Source organism: Pipistrellus kuhlii, unplaced genomic scaffold, assembly GCF_014108245.1.
Source record: "Pipistrellus kuhlii isolate mPipKuh1 unplaced genomic scaffold, mPipKuh1.p scaffold_m20_p_19, whole genome shotgun sequence".
Taxonomy (NCBI): Eukaryota; Metazoa; Chordata; class Mammalia; order Chiroptera; family Vespertilionidae; genus Pipistrellus; species Pipistrellus kuhlii.
The window spans coordinates 22,412,660-22,434,918 of NW_023425504.1; the positions used below are offsets into that span (position 1 = coordinate 22,412,660).

Below are 22,259 nucleotides of genomic sequence, written 5' to 3' on the forward strand. Positions count from 1 at the left end.
CAATAAAAATATTTTTTAAACAAAACAAAAAACTCTCTAGTTCTGACAGTATTGATGTACAGCTTTATATAGTAATTTAATATGTTTCAAATCTAGCTAGGCTGGAGGTTATTGGAGTCAAGAAACCCCATCTTACATAACTTTGTATTTTCCCTCTACTCATTGCATTTATTTCCACATAGAAATATTTGCCAGAGAGTAGGGTTTGGGGGGCTGGATGAAAAAAGTGAAAGTACAAATTGGAAGGTACAAAATAGTTGCAGGGATATAAAGTACACCATAAGGAATCTAGTCAATAACATTGTAATAACTATGTGTGGTGCCAGGTGGGTACTGGAAATATTAGGGGGAATCACTTTGTAAAGTATATGATAGGCTAACCACTCTTCTGTTCACCTAAATCTAATACAAAATAATATAAAATATAAACTGTTCTTGAGAAATAAAAATACTATATAATAAAAGCCTAATATGCAAATTGTCCCCTCGAACAATCGTTGGACAAGGAATTAGACAGGGAGACCAGGAGTTTGACTGCTCGCTATGACATGTACCAGTGGGTGGCACGAAACATGGTGGTGTCACTGACTTGCTGCGACCCCTCACCAGCTACCTGGGGGTGGGGGTGATGGGGATGGAGGAGCGATGAGAATACAGGGTGTCCACCCAGCCCACTCTCACTCCCCCTGCTAGCCTCCCCCAGGACACCAGGGCTCTTGAGCAGAGGAAGCCCCCGCCTGTGCTCAGGTGCTGGCGCCCACAAAGAGCCTGCCCTGCATTCCTGCTGCCTCTTCCGAGTGAGCCAGGCCAGCAGCCACCAGGACTGCAGGGGCTGGTCGGGCTCCCTGTGGGTTCACGCAGGAGCCCGTCTGCAAACCTGGCCAGGAGAGAGTTTGTTGCTTGCCCGGCTTCCATGCAGTGCCACTGGGTGGCCCAGACGCCCATGCTATGCCCCGACCCTCGGTGTCCAGCCATGCTCACTGCATCTCCATGTGGGAACTCGGGCACCATGACTTAGCCGGCAAGGGATGTGCGGGGGGCCTAGGGGCCCAGGTACTACTCAGGGCCTGGAGGTCAGATGGGACCTGCCCTTCCATGCCAGATGCTCACACTTTGATTGCCAGCCAGGCCTAGGGACTGCACCTGTGCACAAATGTCATGCACTGGGCCTCTAGTAAGTAAATAAAAGAAACAGAAATTCTGATGCCCTTTTCTTTCAAAGCTATTTTCTTTATTCCCCTGAAAGCCTCCTTTTTCAACTTCTTAATTCAGAAAATAATAACTAGTTTTCTTTTAAAGGTACACTTCTCAATTCATCCTGAGACTTCAGATTTTTTAAATTGCATACATCTGTGAAAATCTTCTCATTAAAGTTTTTTTTTGTTGTTGTTAAAGTTCATTATAAATATTTTTTTAAAGAAATATTCTTTCCAGACAGGTTACTAATGAGAATGTCCTTAAAACGATGAAATACTATAACTACTTCTTACCTTCATGGTGACCGTGATGGTGCTATTTACATTTGCTTTGTACAACCAGCCTTGTTTTATCACACCACCCTTCTGAGAACACAAAGAAGATGAATCCTGAAAAGAGTAAAAACCATCAATGAAACAACAGCCAGACATCTAATCAAATAGTGAAATAGTGTTTGGGGGGCACGAACTAGGCCCTGCTCCAGTTTCTAATCAAAGCCTAACAGTCCCCTCCCTCCGAGAAGATGCCTGATTAAACTTGTAACTGTTAATTATAAAATGAAAGACTCTGTGCTGTGCACACAGTAGGCTCTTATTATTTACTTAATTGTATAAGCTGTCATCTGGGAAAGTCTTCTGCATTATGTCAACAAGCAAAATGTCACAGATATCCAGGCCATCTGTCCCCTGAGGGATCTATCAGGCAGAAGAGACCAGATGAATCACCACATCACATGCCCAGTGCAGGAAAAGCAACTCCACAAGCATGTCCCACAAGTGATAAACATCCTATCTAATCCTATACAATAAAAGCCTAATATGCTAAGTGTCTGACCACTTGGCCAGTCACTATGACATGCACTGACCACCAGGGGGCAGACGCTCTGACAAGTAGGTTAGCTTGCTGTTGGAGTCCGGCTGATCAGGACTGGGTGAGATGGGCCAGACACACCTTGGAGCCCTCCCTCGGCCCCTCCCTGGCTGGCCAATCTCCCGCATCCCTCCCTGGTCCCAACCATGCACCCACAGGGCCCCTCAGCCTGGCCTGAGCCCTCTCAGAGTCCAGTACCCCTCAGAGGATGTTAGAGAGCTGGTTTTGGCCCAATCCCCATAGGCCAGGCCAAGGGACCCCACCAGTGCACAAATCTGTGCACCAGGCTTCTAGTGATTATATACAAATCACAGCCCAGTTCACTTGATTCCCACCCCCCATTCCATTTAGAAATGCAAGAACTTATTTATTTTAAAATGTCTTTAAGGTATCACATATTTGTCCTCAACCCCCCATTCCAATCCCCCACCCCCCATCCTCTCATGCCCCCATGCCCCTATTGTCCTTGACCACTGTTTAGGCTCATATGTATGCATATAAGTGCTTTGGTTGATCTCTCCCTTTTATCCCCACCCTCCCTTTGAAGTCTAACAGTCTGACCCATGGCTCATTATCTCTGGGTCTGTTCTTGTTCATCAGTCTATGTCGTTCAAATTAATTAGTTATTTTTTAAAATAACTAATTAATTTGAAAGTTGGCCACAGGTCATTCAAATACAATTCTTTCCCTCATCTTTTCTCAAGGAAATCTTTCAATAGAAGGGACCTTGAAGAAAACAGTGCAGGGGCCCCAGTCTTTACCTCATCTTTTTCACAATCCTCATCAATTTCAAATACATGATTTGGAATCTTTTCTGGTCTCATGGATTTGCTGAAAATGCAAGAGAATTATCTTAAACACTGAACAAAACAGAAAACAAAACATAATAAAAAAGACTTCTTTCTTTCACAAAAAAAATTAAAATGCCAAGACACGAAGAGGAGAAATTCTTTTCTTCTTCCCAAACTCAGATTCTCTCCTCTGACTAAACTTATATTACCTTTTACATAAGGATTCCCACACGAGCAGCCAGCAGCAAAGATATAACTAAGCCCAGATACTTTGCTGGGGAAGGGCAGAAATTGTCAAAGAATGTGTATTAGAGCTGTTATTGATGGCAAAACCTTATCTTTCCCCAGGTCAAAAAGCAACATAGTGTCCCGGCCACTGTGGTCGAGTTGGATGAGTATCATCCATGCACAGAAAGAAATGCAATCAGTTGATATCCCTCTCTCTCTCTCTCTCTCTCTCTCTCTCTCTCTCTCTCTCTCTATATATATATATATATATATATATATATATATATATATATGTATATATATATATATATATATATATATATATATATATATATATAAAGATATTTTTTAAAAAGTAGCAGTGTAATTATGACTCTATCATCTGTTTGGTATATGACCTCCAACAGATCATCTTAGGAGTCAGTTTTACAGGACATCTTTAGGACTCAGTTTTCTCCTCTGGGTAAGTACTTTAAAAACTATAAAAGGGCCGAAACCAGTTTGGCTCAGTGGATAGAGCTTCAGCCTACAAACTGAAAGGTCCCAAGTTCAATTCCGGTCAAGGGCATGTACCTTGGTTGCAGGCACATCCCCAGTAGGGGGTGTGCAAGAGGCAGCTGATCAATGATTCTCTCTCATCGATGTTTCTAACTCTCTATCCCTCTCTCTTCCTCTCTGTAAAAAAATCAATAAAATGTATTTTTAAAAATAAATAAATAAATAAATAGAAACTATAAAAGGATATACAAAGTCTTATTTCTCCAAAACTTTATCTGTATGTTACTCTGTGAGGTTGGCAGTATTATGGATGAGAAAAGGGGAGAAAATGAGGGCTCAAACAGACTTGAGTGACTGGCCCAAGGTCATCTAGCAAGTATGTGGTAGAAATAAAATTTGAACCCTGAGCCAGTGTACTCATAGTGGTCCTTCAACTCAACTGAAAGAGATATACTTTGTCCAGAGATTATCTGGGGTCATCAAATTGAGCCATATATTTTCTAGCCTTTTCAGTGACACCACTGGAAAATACTCAGTATGTTATCCAGAATCAAATAAAGATAATTTTATGGTCAATATAGATAAACCAAAGTGAAAAAGTGAACTCATGCATTTTGAAAAGAATTTCAGTGAGCAAAGTAAAGACATATTCAGTTATCCAAAATATCGCATCTACAAAACATGCTGGTTGTTTGAGGTTTTGCTTTAGCATAAATTGTAACTAAGAAGTTTCATAAGTGGTTAAAAAAAAGATAAAATGCTTAATAATTCTCCTTTAGAAGGCTTCACTTGAATTCTGTACTTACCATGGCAACATTCGAAAGTCTCCAGAGAAGTCTTCATACTTGTAGTTTACCACATGCCAATCTGTGTTGTAGGTTTTAATACACTGAAAGAAAAGAGAAATCTGTAATTTGATAAATACAAAAAATATACATTTAGCCATTTTTAAAAAAATCAGGTAATAAGCTGTAAAACTTAAAAATCACTTGGGAAATTTAGGTACTTGGATCTTCCTTTGGGGATTCACTGTTTCCCAAAACCAATTGGCAGCAACAACTGCCAATTTCATGCTCTCTCCAACACTGAGTCCAAGTGCAGACAATATTCAAATCCAAAAGAAAAAGACTAAGAATACATGCTACCTGTGAAAGTATTTAAGCTGTAATCTCTGTATCACATCATATAGACTTGTTCTGTGGGTCAGTTAAAGTAACAGTAATTTTATTTTCCATTTACAGTAAAGGAAGAATATTTGAAATATACGATGAATGTTCCTCTGCGGCCTTTGAGCCTCTTACCTCTTTGACAAACAAACTCTGAGCCCTTTTCTCGGCATCTTCTGGGACAGTGGACTGCACTGTTCTGCGCTGACGACTTATCACCGAGATCTAGAAGACAAGGATCATACTTGCTGTAAAAACTGGCTTGGCAAATGCAGGGTGTTACTTCTTTTTAAAAAAATGCTTGTGAACTCACGGATATGTCTTCCATTGGAAACATAAGCAGGTCTCTGAGAGGGTCACTGTAAATCTGGGTTTTTCTTTGGATGATAACATTCTCATAGTCCAAGGGCTCAACAACTTTGGTCTTCTCCTTAATAAGAGATAAAGGAAAGTTAATATGGTCAAACTCACAAGGTAAGTTTCTCTCCAGGTGCTATTTATTATTTCACAAGAGAAGAGATTACAGATGATGATAATCACTTAAAGGAGACACTTTTCAAGAGGAATATCCTCCCTAGCTAGACACACACCAAACACATACAGACCTCTCTGCTAAAGACAAGACTTCTGGTGAGATGACACTGAACTCTGATTATCCACGTACCTTCCAAAATTTATTGAATTTAAAGTAACAGCCCAGCCAGCATGGCTCAATGGCTGAGCATCAACCTATGAACCAGGAGGTCACAGTTCAATTCTCGGTCAGGGCACATGCCCAGGTTGCAGGCTCAATCCCCAGTGTGGGTGTGCAGGAGGCAGCCAATAAATGATTCTCTCTCATCATTGATGTCTCTATCTCACTCTCCCTTTCCCCCCCTCTCTTTCTCTCTCTCTCTCTCTCTCTCTCTCTCTCTCTCTCTCTCTCTCTCTCACACACACACACACACACACACACACACACACACTCACTAGCCAGATTATTGTGATCTCTGAACTCATAATAATCTGGCCAATCAGTGTATTATATATCCCATATAATAAAAAGCTAATATGCAAAGTGTCCCTTCTACCAAGAGTTTGACCAGCAGGTATGCAGGCCAACCACCCAAGTCCCCTCCTTCTGGCCAAGCTGGCCAGACCCCATTCATGTACGAATTCATGCACCATGCCTCTAACACACACACACACACACACACACACACACACACACACACACACACACACACTGGCCAGTTTAAAGTAACACAAAAAGTTGATATTTGTTGAATATGCATTATTCACTGAGTAACTGGGGGAGAAAGTATCAACATTCATGTGTCTACTCTGTACCCGGCACACTGTCTGAAGGGTGTATCAATTTTTGGCATAGTTGGGGCAAGCAGAGGTACTAGAGATGCTTGATCCAATGGTCATGGCATAAAAAGGGTGAGGTTCCAAGTAGCAAAGTCAGTGGATCCCTGTTGGACTTCCAGGCGACCTGGGCAGTGATAGTAGGGCCCCAGCCTGAGGCTAAGGTTACAAGGAGTAGGGTCAGTGACTCCGAGTAATCTAGGATATGATTTATTAATAACCGTGCTAAAAGCATTTACGGAGCCCTTTCCATATACAAAGCATCATGCCAAGTGCTTTCTCTACATTTTCTCATGTAATACTCAAAACAACCCTATAAAATAGGTTTAATCTTTATCCTCATGTTACAGATGAGGAAATCCTGAACTGAATTCAGGTTAAGTAACTTGCCTGCCTTCAGAGCTGGAATTCAAACCTGGGACTATGACTACAAAGGTGCTGTTCTTTCTACCTCAGGCAGCCTTTCCTCCCCTCAGAAATAACAAAGCTACTAATATTCAAGGTACTGACCTTGGAATAGGGTCCCATTAGCTACCTTCGTACCATCTTTTCCTTCACTAAACTTCCATGATCTGACATACCGTCTAGTTACCTCTCTGCGTAGCTAAGAACAGGGATTCTCCTTTATAGTTCACTGCCAAAATTCCAGAACCTAGAACATTCACTAATTGTTGAATGAACTTTGACATATTCAGATTCAACCAGAGCCATATCTCAATACACTATGCTAAACCAAGATGGATATATTAGCGATTTCTAATAATATTTTACTTAAAGTATTTTTCTTAAAAATTTTATAATAAATTATTGGGATGATCACTTAGTAAGTTATAAAATGTCTAATCATTGGGATGTATGCCTGAAATTAATAGAATATTTTATGTCAACTGTAAAAATTAAAAATGATTTTAAATTTTTATAATAAAAACTATATAAGGAAAACTGAATTTAAGATATATTAAGACATCATAACCGATGAATTTAAGATTATTTAAAACTTATAATGATGGATTATGGGGTTATATTTATATTTGTGTACAGAGTATCTAAGGCAGTTTCCAGCACAATGTATCAACACAATTCTTTGATAATGGTTTTTAATTGGTTCACAACAGGTTACAGCTATATCACATGTCCATATCTGAAAGGCATCTCAGAGCTTCCTCTATAAGATTACTTAGAAAGATAAGTATAAACCACTCTAACCAATAAGAATCAGCGTTCAACAAGTCTAAAAGATTCTAACAATAACAGTAAAGAGGTTCTTCCAGAAATTAAAAATAGAACTACCATATAATCCAGCAATCCCACTTCTGGGCATTTATCCAAAGGAAATAAAATCACTATCACAAAGAGATATCTACACTCCCATATTTATTATAGTGTTGTTCACAATAGCCAAGACATGGAAACAACTCAATCCCCAGTGTCCTAACAGATGAATGGGTAAGAAAATATCACACACACACACACACATACACACAATGGAATATTGTTCAGCCACAAGAAAAAATAAAATCCTGCCATCTGTGACAACACTGATAAATCTGGAAAGCATTATGTTAAGTGAAATAAGCCAGACAGAGAAAGATAAATACTAATGGTAACACTTAATGTGGAATCTTAACAAAGTAAGTAGAGCCTGGTCGGTGTGGGTCTGTGGTTGAGCATCCACCTATGAACCAGGAAGTCACCAGTTCTATTCCTGGTCAGGGCATATGCCTGGGTTGTGGGCTCACCACACAAAAAAAGTTAACTATGTGAAGTGATAGATGTGAATTAAGTTGACTGTGGTAATCCTTTCATAATGTATAGATATATTAAATCATCACATTGTATACTTAAAATATTTACATTTTATTTTTCAATTATACCTCAAAAAAGCTAGCAAAAATTTTCCTAATAAACCTATATATTTCACTACAAGTCCTAAATTTAGACTTGTAGAACCGTGAGATCAAATGAAGCAAGTCACCCCTATCATGTTTGTGAGTATTCATGAAAATTTAGTCAAAATAGAAAAAAATACTATTTGGGGACCTCAGAGATTTTCTAATAGAAAAATTGAACTCTTTGTCCCTTATGTACCATGTTCGCATGGACCCCAAGAGAAAGGAAACTGACTGCAGCTTCCAGCTTTAACACTCAAAGTCTGTGATCAATTTCTCAGAGAAATTAAATTAATCAAGCCACATCTAGGAAGGCAAGCCTTAGGCACTGAAAATAATTTCAAACAAAGTCTTGCCTTATGCCAAGCATCCTCCTAATACAGAATGCAAAAAAAAGTCCTCAAATTTCAATGTTTATCCTATTGAATTTGCATCTTTTAATCTCTCCATACAATTTCACAAGTACCTTCATCAAGTAACTTTGGGAAAAAAGAAAGAAAATGCTCCTTTCAGCAATGCAAGGTAGTTGACAAATGAATTTGAGAAAGCATATGTTAAAATGAATCACTTTTTTAAATGCACAGTATATACCTTCTAAAAATGAAACTCATAGTTCCCCATGTGTTTTGAAAGCCATGTATTCATGTTATACAATACAAGGTTTCACCTTTTATTGAAAACTGATTCAACTAAGCATTCTGGGTCTTTACTCCTACTTCCTTTATCAGGGCTAGCTCTATTACAGAAAAAGTTGGGGGTGGCTATTCTGGGTCCCACAAAGCTTCCTCTAGTAGAAGATCTAGGCCTGTGAATCAGATTTCATCTTTTGAAGAAAAGAGGAGGGGCTGAGCCACAACACCCCACCTGCCTCCAATCCCCATTTTGAATTCCAACCATCTCCCAGGCATTAAAAGCACAATTCAAACTAGAAGTGGAAGAGAGGTTACAGTAGGAGTTAGTCCCAAAGAATCACACCCTACATTTCCTTTCCAGTTGGATTTTTGTAACTCAGTTGGATTTTTGTTCCTCATTGGCATCCAAAACGAGGAACACCTTTGACTTAAATAATAGCAAGGTCCCACTGTGCACTGCTATACAGTTCTGCAGCAGTTTTAAGTAAAAGGCGAAAGCATTTATACAATCTTGAGAGAAGCAAGCATATGTTTCATACTTCTCTCTTCCTGAATAGTGACAGGCAAACAGTCAACCGAAATATGGAACCTACTCAGTTGTCACCCATGAAGGGGAAAAAACAAAACAAAACGGTTTGTCTTTGAAAGTTCTCATTCACTGATGTCCTAATCTCTCTTGAAATAAATTGCTAGTGATATTACAGGTTTGCTATTGTTGTTTAACTTGAAGATCACTTTGCAGTCTTAAAAAAACACTTACATATCATTGTTTCATATCCTTGTCCAACCACTATGCTGTACACCTAAAACTAATATAAAATAATATTGAAGGTCAACTATAATTGAAAAATAAAAATTTTCAAAAGTGAATCAGCAAAAAACAACAACACCCACTTTCAATATGCATTCTACCTATTTCACACAAAAACCTTTCCATTAGACAAAAGAAAATACTATCATTTCAACTTATACATGAAGAAACTGGCTCAGAGGCTTAAGATCAGCTGTTTATATTTCATAGCAGAACCAGGATTCAAATGCAGGTCTTCCAAATCCTACTCCTCTTCTTTTTCTTTTTTCTTTTATTTAGTTTTATTTTATTTATCTTTATTGTTGAGAGTATTATAGATGCCCTCCCCCCCTTTTCCTCCTTACTTCCCTCCCTGGTTCCCACCCGCCCCAGGCCTTCACCACCCTACTGTTTGTGTCCATGGATTATGCATATATGCATATAAATTATTTGGTTAATCTCTTCCCACCCACCCAACCACCAACCCCTTCCCTCTGAGATTCCACTTTCTTTTCTTAGCAGTGTTTCCCAAACTTGACTTACATACAATTGTCAAAATTTTTGGCACATCTTCTGAAGTACCAAATATTTCATATTTTTCTTCAAATAAATATCTTCTTTACTCAAATACGTTTATTGAAACAGTAATCTTATATCACCCTCATACAAGAAAATAAATCAGTATTTTCCAAATCTCTAATAAAATAAAATTTAAAATGAAATCTTTGTACCATGGTTTGGGACATGGTGTACTCTTCCAGGCTTGCTCAGGCTACTAAGGACCAAATCTAAATGGACTTCTTCCTTGTGTAAGCCCTAAAACTGAATACACAATTCCACAAATGGAGATAACGTTCTGATTTCTAACATAGAGTGGAAGGATAGACAGTGAAAAAGGAAACTTATCAGTGCAGATTCAGTTACAGTCTGGTTTCTCGGTCCAAGGAGAGGAAACATGGATCCTAACTAGGAGTCATTAACAGCATCAAATACTTAGATTTAATGATTTTGGGGTGGTTCTTGTGCATCCTGTACAGGATGATTAATCTTTCATCATCTAAACTATATCTGTACAAATATAAAACCAAGCTGGTAATCCTAAAATAAATATGTAAATATGTATGTGCCATGTAGGTATTCACTCATCTAACCACTCATGTATTTAAAAATACACATAACTAGCAAGCCTATTTATGCTATCATTAGAAACAAAACCATATAATTTCAATTTCCCTTAAAAAGCAATAATAATTGCATGATATTTATCGGTCGAGAATGTGAAATAAGGCTGGGTTACTTCTGCTTAGATATTACATCAAAGGTCATTAGTTTCCTGGGAAATCTTTTACTTTAGAAACAAGTTCTCTTTAAGAATTCTAAGAATGTCTCTTCTGCAAGTCTAAAGTGAACACTCACTAGCTTCACAGAATCCCTCCTATAGCACTGGGAAGGGAACAGAAAATTTAGCAGTGAGGCACAGGGCCAACTCAAAAATCTCCCTGCGCCAACATCATCACCCAATTCACCAAATTAAATTTCAGTCCAAGAAGGAACATGGAGCCAAGACCGGTTTGGCTCAGTGGATAGAGTGTCCAGTGGACTGAAAGGTCCCAGGTTCGATTCCAGCCAAGGACATGTACATTGGTTGCGGGCACATCCCCAGTAGGGGGTGTGCAGGAGGCAGCTGGTCGATGTTTCTAGCTCTCTATCCTTCTCCCTTCCTCTCTGTAAAAAATTAATAAAATATATTTTTTTAAAAAGAAGGAACATGGCAACAGTTGGTTTAAAAAAGAGAATTATTTGGCCCAAAAGTTAGCAGCTCATTTTCACAGTATTGCTATCAAACTACAGTTTCAATGGCATCTGAACCCATTTTTATTGAAAATAACAATCTTATGAAAGAAATAACACACTCAAAAAGGGTGGGTTACTCAATGAGTCTCTTCTTCCCATCACTTCTCCACCTCCCTCCCCTTAGGGATTTCTCCAAACCCTTTGGGCATTCAGCTCCCTTTCGTTTCAGAAATTTGTACCACAGTTTGGAGTGTTTTCTCAACAGAGTATCTTAAAATAACACTTCGCACTCAAAATGGCCACTGGGGGCATGCAATTTCCGGCAACACAGAAAAGAGAGTTTGGTGGAAGGCAAATTTATCAAGTCCCTACTGTGCTCTAAGCTCTGTGCTGGCTGGCACCTGTTAATGTAGAGATGAGAAGGAACCAGATTCTCCCTTGAAAAACTCACAGCTTAGTGGGGAGAAAAATAAACCCAAGACGGTCTAGTTAATCGCTGAAGCTATGGTAATTTATAGCCCCACTTGGCTTCCATGCATCTATCATACTCTCACTGCCATATCTTGTTCCAGCAAAGCGAATGCACACGTGTTTTTGCATGTTCACATTGCAAGCCCATCGATCCACATCTATATCAATCAGAAGACGTCCCTGTATGGGTATTTGTGGTCCCTGACTATCCCTGTTCAAGAAAATGAATCAGTATTTTCCAAATTGCATATTGTCTTCTACTTTTGTTGAAAACTCTGTAAGATTAGAGACTAAGTAATTGTCAGGAGTGGGAGGATGAGGAGCAGCAAAAGTTGTGCTGTGACTAACAGAAAAGAGAAATGTCACTACTACCCACTAGAGATTTCTAGAGGAGGGCCCTATACAGCTTGCCAACAAACCATAACTATATGGAATTTTTCCCTTTATTGTCTAAATCATAAGATTACCTTCACCAGATCATTTCTTTTCCTCTTCACAGTAGGAACTCCAAGTACTGAAGATCCTTTGAATTAATAGAACTTGGTGATGATGCTAGGAGAGGGAAGACCATCTTTTTAATTAGTACAACCCAACTTGGCAAAACAGATGAACATATTTTAATAAAGATTGTTTATCAGAACAAATTTGGCACAAAATCCCACGTACAAATTGCATTCAAGACACTGACCTTTATTAAAGCTAACAAGTAAGGGAAAAATCATGCTTCATGAGACCCATTGGGTCATGCTTAATCCTAATCCATACTCTGACTCATGTTCTTCCTCTGACAGCCCTTATTGTCTTTACTGACCATTATGGCATTTATTGATATAGAGCACGGAACAGCTTTGTGGGGTCGTTTTGCTTAACAGTCTCCTTAGGAGGACTGTAATCATCTGGAGGGAGGAATAGAGTGCCTTGTACTTTCTCTACCACTTGCTTAAGCATTTTATATCTATTATCTCATTTAATTCTTTCAAAAACCCTGCAAGGGAGATTATTATGCCCATTTTACAGATTAGGAAATTGAGACTCAGGCAGGTCTAGTGTTACACATGAGTGGAGATGGAATTCAAACCTATATCTGATGGACTCCAGAATCGGTGCTCTTAACCATGACACAAACTATATTTGAAAACATTTCCCCACCCTTGCTCCTATCACTTTTCATTTCCTTGAATGGACTTTGCATTTTAGGGTTTGCTAAAGCTTCTTCAAACTTCCCTACCATTTTAACTGAACTGAGATGAGATCTTTCCTTCTCATCAACCTGATGATGCTGAGCATGACTGGCTTAGACAGTCTGTAATACAATAGGATAAGGAGTTTTGCAAACTTTTACTTTCAATTTAGTATTTGCCATCAATGAATAGGGATTAGTACTTTAGGTCTTTTACTTTGGGGGAAGGGGTGGGCTGACTCAACTTCAAGTGGGTAAGAATCGAATTACCGAAGAAGAAGAAGAAGAAGAAGAAGAAGAAGAAGAAGAAGAAGAAGAAGAAGAAGAAGAAGAAGAAGCAGCAGCAGCAGCAGCAGCAGCAGCAGCAGCAGCAATAATAACATATTGTCAGGGGAACAGGTCTAATTCATCCCTGTATCCTTTACAGATCCTAGCAGAGAGCCCTGAGAACTAGTACAAAGCCAGAAGCTTTTGTGGCTAATGAGGGACAACCAGCTGAGTAATACAAGGACACTGATCTTACATGCATACGCCTTCCAAGCCAAAATGGCAGCACACAATGAGGGAAAAGTAATTGCTAACTAAGGCTTTTAGAACTAATTATCAGATTCAGCTTTAATTTAGAAACAATTTACTGTTCTAAGTATCAGCAAAATAAGATTTAAATTTAATATGGAAACACTGAGGAAAAATAAAACACATTATTCCTCTTTAGAGTTTTTGCATAGGGAGGAAATATTTTAAATGCCAAATTACTTCCCTTTTCCAAGTCTATTTAGCTATTTATATAAATATATAAATAGCTAAATAGAAGAACGATTTTTTAAAACTTACAATGAAGTAAGTTTTAAAAAATAGTTCTTGGTGCCCACTATAAACTTTTAACAACAACAAAAAATCTCACTGATTTTTCCCCCTGAGTTTTATAAACAGAACCAGAACATACCTTGCATTCTTAAGCAGAACAAAATGCAAAGGTAAAGTGCACTGATGTTCTATGGGTTTGTGGATTTAGTTAGCTATATTACCATCCCTTGGATAATCATCCCTTCGCTATTCAGCTTTTTTACACACCCTCCACTTTTTTAAAAATGCCTGTCCTATCTATAATCTTTTTTTTCCTTTTTTAAGACAATTCTCTCCCTATTGGCAAATGCCCTGTCACCAGAGAGGGCATTTGAAAGAAGTGTCTCAGGGGTTGAACCTTATGAAAGTCTTAAGTAAAAAACCTTGAAGTGATGAAAATGTTCCAAAATTGGTTGTGGTGATAATTGCCCATTATTTGTGAATATACTAGAAACCACTGAAATAAACACATTAAATGGGTGAGTTGCAAAACTATTAAGAAAACTAAGAGAGAGAAAAAATAAATAACCTACTGACTGAAATATAGTCAGCAATATGCATAGTGCCAGGTAGGTACTGGAAATATTGTGGGAACACCTCTTAAGTTATATAAATGTTTGACCACCGTGCTGTATACCTGAAACATAATATTGAATGTCAACTGCGATTGAAAATTTTTCTTTAATAATAACCTACTCAGTTTTGCCTCCCCATACCTAAAAAGGCTCCTCCAATATTTACTAAGAGATAAGTCCCCAGTACAGACATTACAGAAACCATGGTGCCCCTCACTAGAATGGCTAGGTGTCAATGTCTGAGGATCCTACACTGTAGCCATAGATCCCACTGCCCAGCCAAGTACAAAAGTGAGGTTGCCCCTCGTTCCCTGGGGGCTCTTCTGGAGATCTCATAAACAGAAATCCAAAGCACAGAGTTTAGCCCCATAAAGTCACTGAGCATCAGCCAGGCAATGGGCTACAAAGCTGAGAAAACAAAAATGGACAAATATGGGCCTTACACTTTATGAACTCATGGGCTCAAGGGAGAGATAGACCACTAACGAGAGAATTCAAATATGATGGGGTAAGGGCTAGCATGCAGGACACAGAGAGTGCTATAGGTATACAGGTAAGGAGATATTAAATCCACTGGTGAAGAAAGCTCAGAGAGGAAGCAGAAGGTGTGCCGAGCCTTACAGGACTGAATAAAAATGTTCATGGCAGACAAGGCGAATAAAGAAAGGCATTCCAGGCAAAGAAGAGAACATAATAGCATGGAAGAGTAACAGCATGTGCTCAGAGTCTGAAGATGAACACAATAGGGAGAAATTACCAAGATGAGCCAGAAAGGCATGTTTACGGAGGACCCCATATGCCAAGACAATGAGTTTGAACTGTTTCCTATTGTAGGCAATGGGGAGCCAGCGGAGGTTTTTAAGCAGGGGAATGACATGAACAGATGTTTTATTCATATTTATTATGCATGGAAAGCCAGAAGGTAAGCTCTAATGGAAATTAATCCATAAAATGATAGCATAGGCTAAAAATTTGTCCCATTGTCTACATTTTCCAGGAGCAAAATGCTGAATTATGGAAAACTACTCTTTTTTTATTTTTAAAATTTATTTCTTAATTAAGGTATTACATGTGTCCTTATTCGCCCATTACCTCCCAACCCCCCCCCCCATTCATGCCCTTACCCTCCTGTTGTCTGTGTCCATTGGCTAGGCTTATATGGGTACATACAAGTCCTTTGGTTGATGTCTCACCCTTACCCTCACCCTCCTCTACCTTCCCTTACTTAGGAAAACTACTCTTTAGAGTTGCATACAAAACTATTGAAGAAAATAAAGTAGGAGCTGTATCTGTAAAGAGCCTTTCTTTGGAAGGAAGAAATACTTGCATCTTCCTTGTGTGACAGAGACTAAATTAGCCATAATATTTCATTGTAAAAAGATCAGCTACCGCCCAACTGGTTTGGCTCAGTGGATAGAGTGTCAGACTGCGGACTCAAGGGTCCCAGGATCGATTCCAGTCAAGGACATGTACCTTGGCTGCCGGCACATACCCAGTAAGGAGTGTGCAGGAGGCAGCTGATCAATGTTTCTCTCTCATGGATGTTTCTAACTCTTTATCCCTCTCCCTTCCTCTCTGTAAAAAATCAATAAAAGATATTTAATTTTAAAAAAAGATCAGCTACCAATCCGCACTTAATTTGGCTTCACACCTTCTCTTCTTTACCCCTAAAAATTTTAAATATTTTAACTGATTTTTAGAAAGGAAGGGAGAGGGAGAGAAACATCAATTGACTACCTCCTGCACATCCCCTACTGGGGATCGAGCCCGCAACCCTGGCATGTGCCTTGACTGGAATCGAACCAGCAACCTTTCAGTGCACAGGACTCCACCCAACCAATTGAAGCACATGGGCAGGGCCATCCAACACCTTTTCAATGGCTAATTTGATCCCGCACAGTTAAACTTTTTATGAAACATAAGTTGGATCATAGCATCCCTTTGTTTAAACCCCTGTAATGGGTCCCCATAGCCTGCAGAAAAAAGAAAAAAGAAAAAAAAAAAAAACACTCAAACTGTTCAAGGCTTCTAAGATCCAGCTTCCACCCCCAGCTTCGAGTCCAGGCTTCCAACCACAGTGGGTAATCTCCTAACGGGCTTGTTATGCCATCTTTGCTGATCCTGAAACCTCTGCCTAGTTCTCCCCCAACCCCACTGCATAAACTGCCAATCTTTCTAGGTATAAAGGGCCACTCTGCCTATCCATTGCTACCCACCTCCTCAAACCCAGAGCTAGTACCTGCACTTCCTTCCCATCCCAGCCCCATCACAAGGTGCTGAGGTGCACTGCCTTTCCACTTCCTTTTTCTGTCCTCCCCACCCCCCAACCAAAATGAAAGCTCTATAATTACAGTGTTTGTCTTACCCACTGTTTTGTCCCCAGCTCCCCCCAATTCTATCTTGAATTACTGAATGAGCAAACTACAAATCCATTGTCAATATTTTTCTAACCTTCAGCATTAAGATTTTCTGCCTCTTCCAATTTTTTCAAGATAACCACAATTTACAAATTATTCACTGAAATATAAACATTTGGGTAGCTGTTCAAAGGAACCCTGCTACCGAACACTTTCATAACATAAATAATCACCCATTAGTTTCTCTTTTGGTAAATTCACAATGTCATATATAAAACTTTCACAGAACCAGGCACACCTTCAATAAGAAATGTAAAGTGTCTTTCAGGAAGTAGAAAATCGTGTTGGGCATTCAAATTAAACCAGAAAGAAAGTTGATGATTCAAGCAAAGTTCCATTTGTGCTGGTAATAGTTTCCCTCCCCATTGCCAAACTTTCTCCTAAACAGCCTCTCTCCCCCCATCTTTCCCTTCCTCCAGCTCACATTTACTCTGTTTACTGAATGTGCCCATAGGGACATCTTCTTGCTTCTTCCCCTAAAAGTAATCCAAAGTGTATCCCCGTTACACATGCTCAGCAGCAAGAAGCACTCCCCCAAGTCCTGATCTAAGAATCTTGCAATGCTACCCGCCCATCCCTTGCTAATGCCACCATGAGACAAACTTAGAACCCTGCCTCTACCTACAGCATGTGGCTGAACCACTGTCACAACAACAAAATTATTCTTTTCTGAGAAAATCTCTGTACCTTCTCCCCAGTACATTCTCTATAGACTAACAAAAGCCCATTCTTCCAATATGACAGTACATCCCTGCTTTATTTTCATTTTCATTTCAACCTGGACCCCCACTCCCACCATGGCCAACAGTCCTCTTACTAACCCCTTGTCATTCTGAACTACATCTACCACCCATTCCCAGCCCTCGATCAACCCCCCAGCACACCACCCCCTTCTTCCCTTCCCACCCTCATTTATTTTTCTTTGCTGCTGCTGGAAAATATCCTGTCAGGGACTTCATTTACACAGACATAAGCCCTAGGCTGAGCTGGGCTCTCAGTACCACCCTCAAGGCTTTTACTTATACCGGGTTAGCTCTCCAATCTATAGAACAGGACATTTGGGCTTTCACAGGTGGAAAATCCCCTCTCTCTTAAAAATGCCTCCTGATTGAATTACATAGCCTGACCCAAAGGCTGTGCTACTAAATCAAATGTCCCCACACTGATGTTAACAACACACATATAACTCTACTTCCTTCCACGTTTTATTTGGCTGCCAACCCCTTTTTGGGTGCCTCTTTCTCCATTCCGAAAGTGACTCCTAATCTGGGGTCTTAAGTGATTTTTGGATGGGCAACCTGGGATGTGAAACTCTGAGATCATATGGAAAATGCTCTGTGTACATCTTTGTAGGAAAAGGTGCCAGAGCTCTCCAGAATTTCAAAGGAGTGTGTGACCCAAGGAAGTTTAAAATCTACTGCCTTACTAACTACATATAAACAGGTTACATTATTTTTATATAGGATGTATTGGTTTTGTATAATTATAGAAGCAATCCATGTTCATTGAAAAAACTTTAATCTTGGACTGAGGGTGGAGATAATAGTCATGGTGTTTGTAATGAGTAGTAAATAACCCATAGAGATCCAATGTATACTGTAATAAATACAGAAAATAATACTGAACTATAATTATGTGTGATAAATATTGCTACACTGGCTATCATACTGCAATATATAAATGCATCAAAGTAGCTCCTTGCACATCTTAAACATACACAACATTAAACGTCAAATTTATTCAGTTTTTAAAAAGAAAGAAGAGCCCGGCCTGTGTGGCTCAGTGATTGTGCATCAACCTATGAACCGGGAGGTCATAGTTCGATTCCTGGTCAGGGCACATGCCCAGATCGCAGGCTCCATCCCCAGTGTGGGGCATGCAGGGAGTAGCCAATCAGTGATTCTCTCTCATCATTGATGTTTCTATCTTTCTTTTCTTCTCTGAGATTAATAAAATACATATTTTTAAAAAGAAAAAAGAACTGGGGGGAAAATGAAACTTCTATTCTGATGGGGGGAAAACATTTTTTAATCAAAAATTTTTAAAAAGGAAAATAAAAGTCATTTAGAATCTATCTGCCCATAGATGACTACAGTTGCCATTTTAATGTTCCTCCATCTCTTCTATTTTTTTCTCTTTCCACATGGGATTCACACTGTTGATTTCTGATAGTTATAGTGTTCCAAATAATATAAGATAAACTTTACAGTACAAAGAATTTGGGACAAATGTTCAAAAATCCAAGACACATCCACCAAGAAATATTTAGTGAGCACCTCCTGTGTGCATGACATACTACTCCAACATAACAGAGGGAAATCCTTACCCAAGTTCTTCACACAATGAGTTTAAAAATTATAGAGATTTCAATAGGCTATGTGTAGCCCCAGCCTAAAAACAAGGGGAGGAGGGTAAGGCAGACAGCAACAATGATGTCATTGTAGATTTAGAGAAATGCAATTAAACCAATAGAAGTCAGGTTGTTGTTTTTTTTTTTTTTAATGATAGTTTTCCTTTATTGCTAAAATGTAGACTTTCATCTAATGATAAAAATAAATACATATGAGAACTATATCATAAAGGCCCTGGTAACCTCGTATGACCCATAAACTCATTCTGGGGGAAATTCCATGTTTTGAGCAATAACATTAGGGAGAAATTGTGGCCTCCTATAGTGGTGACTATTTCAAGGGACAACATATGTTTGCATGAGGAATTCCACTGTGTTTAAGGAGGAAGATCAGTGTAATTACTTCACCATCACTGCTTACATATTTCACAACACATATTTCAAGATAATTCTGGGAAAATGGGATTACTGGTTCTCTGCTTTAAATATATTGTATATAAGGCAGAGGATGGGCCAGCTGAAGGATTTCTTGCCATCTAAATCCACTCTCTACAATGCAATTCTCATCCCACATTTAAATAATATCCTGTTTTCAAGCAGGAAAGCAAATAAATCTCTTTCCAGAATTCAAGGCAGAAGGCCGTGAAATGCCTGAGAGCTTTCTCTGTTAGGTTGCCCCATTCCTTGCTAAATCATTGAGCCTTTTCCTCTTTCCTCTGACCGTTGGAGGTTTCTCTGAAGGAGCAATCAATCGAAGCCTAGCCTAGTAAGAGTTTCCTGGAATTCAGGAATGTACTAGCATCTTCGGTGGAAGCCTCAGCCTCTGGCCACTTTAAAGGCTTGCCCTGCTTTCTTGTAAACCCCACAACCAGAGAGCAGGCGCTTCGCTTTCAGGCTGTAAATGAGGTGCTCATCAGGCAAACAGGCAGAGGCGGCCCCTTGTGATGCTGCAGCATCTTTCTCTCCCTCAGGAACCTGTGGCCAGAGCTTCTTTTGGAAGGCCCCGAGATATTCAGGGGACAACATGGCTTAAAGTGGACACGAAAGATAAGAGCCACACCCAGTATAAAGAGGACTTGAATGATGACTAAATGGGATGCTGCTTCAGGGCTTAGTGTGTAGCATGAGAATGAGCAGACCTACAAGCCCTTTTATATACTTCCCATAAAACTGTAGCTAGAAGCCAGGCCCACTGACCCTAGGACTCTGTGCTCTCGCCAGCAGCAGCTCCCACGATGTGGTCATGGCCTGAGAACCACTGTGCTGCGGAGGAACGGCTTTGCAACAGGAGGTCTGCGGTGGTGGCCATGGTTTTCACTACTCAGTGGCCTTTTTTATTTCTTTTCTGTTTGTGAGCACCAATATTTCACCAAGGAATGAGTAGGTGCTATTGTACCGCCCATTCAGGAAGTGGTAGAAAGTGACTGTCATTTCTACTGACAAAGGGAAGGCAGTTAAAAGTAAATGTGGTCAAATGAGTAGTGGAATTATGGGTAATTTTTTCTTCTTTTCCCTTTTCTGTTTTTTTCCTGATGTTTCTCACACAAAAGTATTATTGTTATAATAAAAAGAAAACATAATCAACTTTGTTTTTTATGTTAATAAACACAACATAAAATTTACCATTTTAACAATTGTTAAGGGTGCACTTCAGTGGCCTTAAGTAACTTACATTGTTTTGCAATCATCACCACTATCCATTTCCAAATCTTTTCATCACCCCAAACAGAAACTGAATCCATTAAATGCTAATCCCTCCATCCCCACACCCCTGCCCCGGTAATCTCTAATTTACTTTCTGCCTCTATTAATTTGCCTATTACAGGTACTTAATATAAGTAGAATCACACAATACATGTCCTTTGTGTCTGGCTTCTTTCACTTAGCATGATGCTTTCAAGGTTCATCCATGTTATGGCATGTGTCAGAATTTCATGCATTTTAAAGACTAAATAATATTCCATTGTACACATATACCATGTTTTGTTTTTAAATATATTTTATTGATTTTTTACAGAGAAGAAGGGAGAAACATCATGTACAGCTAGAAACATCAATAAGAAACATTCACCAGCTGCCTCCTGCACACCCCCCACTGGGGATGTGCCCACAATCAATGTACATGCCCTTGACCGGAATCAAACCTGGGACCTTTCAGTCTGTAGACCGATGCTCTATCCACTGAGCGAAACCAGTTTCGGCTATCATGTTTTGTTTACCTGATGATGGACATTTGGGTTGTTTGGACCTCTTGGCTTTTGTGAATAACGCTGGTATGAACACTGTTGTGCAAGCACCTACACATGTCCCTGCTTTCAGTTCTTTTGGGTATGTATCTAGAACTGGAATTGCTGGATCATATGATAATTCTATATTTAACTAACTGAGGAACTTACCAAACTCGTTTTCTCAATGCCTACGCCATATTACATTCCCACAGCAGTGCACAAGGGTTCCAATTTCTCTAGACCTTCCAACACTTATTATTTTCTATATTTTCTATTGTTTTAAATATATACATTTTTTATTGATTTCAGAGAGGAATGGAGGAGAGATAGAAACATCAATGATGAGAGAAAATCATTGATCAGCTGCCTCCTGCATGCTCCACAGTGGGGCTCGAGCCCACAACTCAGGCCAGGAATCAAACTGTGACCTCCTGGTTCATAGGTTGACACTCAACCACTGAGCCACACCAGCTGAGCTCCATGGTTTTTAAATAATAGCTACTTGGTGTGAAGATGCGTCTCATTATGGTTCTGATTTGCATTTATCTAATGATTAGTGATTTTGAGTGTCTTGTTGGTCATTTGCATATCTTCTTTGAAGAAATGTCTCTTCAAGTTATTTGCCCAATTTTAAATGAAGTTGGTTGGTTATTAATCCTTTATCAGATATATGCTTTGCAAAGATTTTCTCTCATTGTGCCTTCTCATTCTCTTGACAGTGACCTCTACTACACACACACAAAAAAAAATTAATCAATTCTATTTTTTTAAATGAAGATACAGGTAAAATCTTTAGGGAGCAGGCAGAAAGCTTAATGTATAGATGTGAAAGAGAATCCTTATACCTCTTTTTAGACTTCCCTTTATGGCCAAAGGAAGAACTGAGGTCTTCTCAATGAGGTAACAACTCATAACTCCTCCCCCCAACTTGACTTCTCCCTAGACATCTAATGCTGCAGGACACTTGTGTGCTAGTGAGAGTCACAG

At 39.3% G+C, this 22,259-nt stretch overlaps 1 protein-coding gene across 6 annotated transcripts in view; it reads right to left on the reverse strand.

Annotated features, from left to right (window-relative positions):
• The window catches only part of DOCK11 (dedicator of cytokinesis 11), a 191,775-nt gene that overhangs the window by 141,621 nt on the left and 27,895 nt on the right, over positions 1–22,259 (reverse strand). For 4 of the 6 annotated variants that reach the window (XM_036443426.2, XM_036443423.2, XM_036443424.2 and 1 more), the window contains exons 2-6: positions 5,064–5,180; positions 4,886–4,975; positions 4,391–4,491; positions 2,829–2,898; positions 1,491–1,586 (exon numbers count right to left, since the gene is read on the reverse strand). In XM_036443426.2, the coding sequence (XP_036299319.1) occupies positions 1,491–1,586; positions 2,829–2,898; positions 4,391–4,491; positions 4,886–4,975; positions 5,064–5,180 (474 nt within the window). The remainder of the gene's footprint in view (positions 1–1,490; positions 1,587–2,828; positions 2,899–4,390; positions 4,492–4,885; positions 4,976–5,063; positions 5,181–22,259) is intronic. The other 2 variants (XM_036443425.2, XM_036443422.2) reach the window with 1 other exon arrangement.